General features: G+C 40.1%; 1 protein-coding gene across 1 annotated transcript in view; it reads right to left on the bottom strand.

Moving 5' to 3' along the window:
• LOC122059620 overlaps positions 1–2,986 on the bottom strand; it is a 12,210-nt gene extending 9,224 nt beyond the window's left edge. The window contains exons 1-3 of the mRNA XM_042622520.1: positions 2,736–2,986; positions 2,154–2,505; positions 3–1,792 (exon numbers count right to left, since the gene is read on the bottom strand). Coding sequence (XP_042478454.1) covers positions 3–1,792; positions 2,154–2,503 — 2,140 coding nt within the window. The 5' untranslated portion in view covers positions 2,504–2,505; positions 2,736–2,986. The remainder of the gene's footprint in view (positions 1–2; positions 1,793–2,153; positions 2,506–2,735) is intronic.
• Positions 2,987–4,368: the final 1,382 nt, after the last annotated feature.

Genomic DNA, 4,368 nt, shown 5'->3' with positions numbered 1-4,368 from the left:
ATGTAGTGGTCTCTTATCTCCATGGTCAGGCTTCACTTGCTTCCCCTTTGGACGGCCAGGTAAACGGCGAACAGAAGGAGGACGAAGACCAAGTCCAGTGCTCGAACCCTCATCACTGTTTCCATCAGTTGTAGCACCAACAGGAATTTCATGAATTGGTACTGGATGCATCTGCTCTGAGTATATTGCCTGCTGTGTCTCTTTTAGGTAGAAAGCTTCTACATATTGATACACATCAGCATTAATACTTCTAAGAGCTGCACATGCATGCTCGCATGGGAGACCAATCATATCCCACTCCCTACATGTGCAGCTCCTGTTGTGTAAATCAACAACATACTTGTTAGGTAAAACACAAACTTCAAATTTTGAGTCTGAAAAATAATGGACACCATATCCTTGACTCTTCTCAATATTCCCTTTTAACTTATCATCAATCCGGCAACCAACTGGAATTTCCCAAGCAGCAGTCTCAGTACGCTTTCCACACATAAAATCTGCTATCTTCAACCGAATCAGGTTAACGAATCCCATTATCGGCAATTCTTGTGATTCTTGAACCCATTTGTTAAAAGACTCGTTAAAATTTAAGCTGAACTTGTCATAACGCCTACCCGGGAATAGAGAATTAGCCCAGCACATAGGTTCACTTTCCAGCACCCAATCATATGCCTCATTAGAAATTGACTGCATTTGTCCCAAAGCACTATCAAAATCTATCCTGTTCCTTGAGTACGCAAGTTTGTCCAAAACTGTCACCAGGGCATCTTTTATTGAATTGGACAAATGCAGGCCTTTAAGAAATGACTTGAAACTTCCACTCAAGTGGCGGTAACAATGAGCATGACTCACTGAACTATATATATCATTAACGGCCTGAACAAGGTGTTCATTCCAATCTGACACAAAGATGATGTCTCTACTATCTTTCAGAGCTACCTTAAAGTTTTCAAGAAACCATGTCCAGTCTTGCAAGGAGCCTGACTCAACCACAGCAAAAGCCACAGGAAACATATCATCATTTGCATCCATGGCTGTTGCGGAAAGGAATGTACTAAGAAACTTTCCCTTCAAAAGTATACTATCTACAAACAGAACAGGGCGGCACCCCAACCGAAACCCATGAGTGGAAGCATGAAATGAAATAAATAATTGATTGAAGGTAGAGTCATCTTTCTGTGTATAAACTGCAAGAGTCCCAGGGTTAGACTTCATTACTCTTTGGCAAAACCCAGGTAAAAGCTTGTAGGAATCCAAAAACGACCCATTGACTTCCTGCAGTGCTATTTCCTTGCCCCGCCAAGCTTGCTGGTAAGTTAAATCCACATGGTAGTCACGCTTAAAGTCCTTAATTATATCCACAGGCAAGTACCCAGGATTCTCGCGGACCTTGTTTGCCATGATTTTTGCAATCAACCTCTTTGGCATGCGAACCTTTGTGGTTTGTTGACAATTATCTTTGTGATTGTGTGCCCTTTCATATTTGTATACCCTCACCTTTCCAGTCTTGCCTAACATGCTCGCAGCAATAATCCATGGGCAGCCATCAACTTCACATTGTGCTATCATACGGACTGAGGCATTCCTCATGTATTTATACCCAAAACCACAAGCAATAGAGTACTTGTTGAGTTCATCTCGGAATGCATCTGCACTGTCAAAAATCTGCCCAACACCCTCTATCGTGCTTGCCCAAGATGTGGCCAGAAGAGGTGGACGTTCTTCAGTGGTTAGTGAATCGGCATAGTTGGAGTCCTCCAAAGCTAACTCAGTAGCAACACTTCCAGAACACCTGGATCAACAGCAAACAATTAATGTTAAGGAGAGATGAATTGTCCAAGACTCCATCTGGTTGCAAGTAAAAGAAGGGAAGGGAAGGGAAGGGAAGGGAAGAAAAATTGGTTTAAAAACGAAAAACAAAACTTTTGTAATCGTGATTGTGTAACCTACCTTCAGATATAATCCTTAATTCTTTTTTTAAATCCAAGAGATTTGGTTACAAAGTTAAGTAAAATTTAACAACCATATTTGGAATGATTTGAAGTTATTTAAACCATCATGTAAGCCAATGAGTAGAAGAGTTTCCATTTTAGTTTTGATTTAAATTCACTACCTTCTCCTTTGCAACCAGGAAGAGCCTAAGGTTATGTTACCTAGAAATAACTGGCAGATGAAGTTGTAGTAAGGTCTCTTCTGGCTTGATTACATATACATCAGCAGTCCCTTGGTTGAAATCCAGCAAATTCGCAATCTCAGCTTGACCCGCCAAGGTGAGAAGGCGAGCCTTGTCATATTGAATTGTGTACTTGAGGGTTACTGAGGATGGATCAACTTTGAGTTTACTGCACACTTGGGCCACAAAATCATCATATTGGGTACTCTCATCAACCCTTAATCCTTCAGTAATACCACCACGGTAGGCAACAGAGCCATCTGGGTTTTTCAAAAGCTCACCACCGGTCATGCAATAGCAAAAGAGAACCTTCTGGGAGTTGCGCTCCATTTCTAAATGAATAATAAATCAATCAAACTCCATATAGAACGACACAATCAGAGAAAGAGCGAACGGCTAACGCCTAACAATCAATCAATGACATAAACAAAACTAAAACCCTAGAAAGATCATTTATGAGCAAACAATTGTAATCCTCTCCCACATTCACACCGAAAGACAAGATAAACAAGACCCACTAATTAATCAAAAACCAAAACCCAAGTTTGGAAATAGAGAGAACCTGCAACTTGGAAGCGCTCTTCGATGGCTAATTAAGGGTGATATCATGAGCCATTCTTCTTCTTCTTCTTCTTCATACCAGAGAGTGGCTCGGCCTCGTAGCAACAGTAGTATAGTCAAGCACCATTTTGGATCTTCGGCCAATGCGGGCCTGCGGGGCGCGAATATGGTGATGGACAGGGAAGAAGAGCCAGTGCTGGCGGTACGGCAGAGTTTGATTGGATTGGGGTTTGGTCATGCTCACGCTTATTTTTACAGATTTAGGTTCGGAATTGGATTCGATTTTCAGTTTTGGTTTTGATTTGACATCTTAAGTAGGGGTGTCAATCGGTCGGTCCGGCTCGGTTTTGGTCCGGGTTGAGTCGGTTTTGGTGTGGAAAAGCTGAAATCGAAATCGAACTAATAAGGAAATTCCAGTTTCGGATTGATTTCGGTTTGTCTTCGATTTCTTAAATCGATTTGTAACCGGGTAGGTTTTGATTTTTGGTCCAGTTTGGATTCGAATTTCCATACAAATGTATACAAAACTATGCAAAGTTTGATTTTTTTTAATGAATTTTGGAGTGTTTCGGTCTTTTACCTGTTTGGTTTCAGTTTCGATCTGGGTTTTGAGCCGGTTTTGGGTTCATCCAGTTTTCGGTGCGGTTCGATTTGGTTTTGGGGCTGCAATACTCCAAACCAAACCGAACCGAACCAATAAGGTTTTGGTTTGGTTCGGTTCGTGTTGTTATCGATTTGGTTTGGTCGGTTTTACCGGTTCGGTTTAGGAATTGACACCCCTATGTGTAAGTGTATGCCAAACCATTTATGTGAAAAAAAAAAAAAAAATTGACAGCAAAGAGAGCCCAAAAAAGCCGCACGGCATCCAACCAGGGGTAATGTGGTTTTTTCGCCATCCTTGTTCCTACGCATAGGGGCGCACAGCCAGGTAAGGATCTTTTCTCTATATTTTCAGCTACTTTTTTATTTAATCCATACTGCACTAGGTGTAGACCTACAAATATGTATGAATCTTGATTGAATATGTATTTTCAAACAAGCAACCCCACAAATCTTGGACTATGATTTTTACCAACGTTTTTCCCACTATATTTACAAATCTAAATCATAGTTGGAAAATTAGGTTTCGATTTGGGCAAGTCACCTGAGTTGAATAAAAAAAACTCCAAGATAATCTGGTCAAGAGTCATAGAGACTCGCCAGGTTTAAGAAATAAACCAAGTCCAAGTCATTATGAATTTTTTTTTCTTGGTGTTTTTGTCAGAATCATGTGAAACTCAGGAAGCATGATTTTTTGTATTCAGTCATATATACTATTATTCATAGATTACAAGTTTGGTTACGACTAAACAAAACCTTATAATCTTCAATCATTTTTTTCTTCTCTCTTGGGAAGATGATGATATGGCAACATCCAAAAATTTTGAGACCCATAAACTACTCATAGAAAAGAGGCCTCCAAGTGGGACAAGTGCCTCCTAACTAGAATAAACTAATTTCACAAAGCCACCCAAATACTAATTTACACAAGATCAACTTCTTGTGCTCTAAAACTCGATTAGTCTCCAACCAAAAAAAATAAATAAATCTTCCTACCAAGCTATATTTTGCTTCTTTAAACCAATATAGTTAAT

The sequence above is a fragment of the Macadamia integrifolia genome, chromosome 13, assembly GCF_013358625.1.
Source record: "Macadamia integrifolia cultivar HAES 741 chromosome 13, SCU_Mint_v3, whole genome shotgun sequence".
Classification (NCBI taxonomy): domain Eukaryota; kingdom Viridiplantae; phylum Streptophyta; class Magnoliopsida; order Proteales; family Proteaceae; genus Macadamia; species Macadamia integrifolia.
The sequence above is the reverse complement of the archived record's forward strand: the minus strand, read 5'-3'. Positions and strand labels throughout refer to the sequence as shown.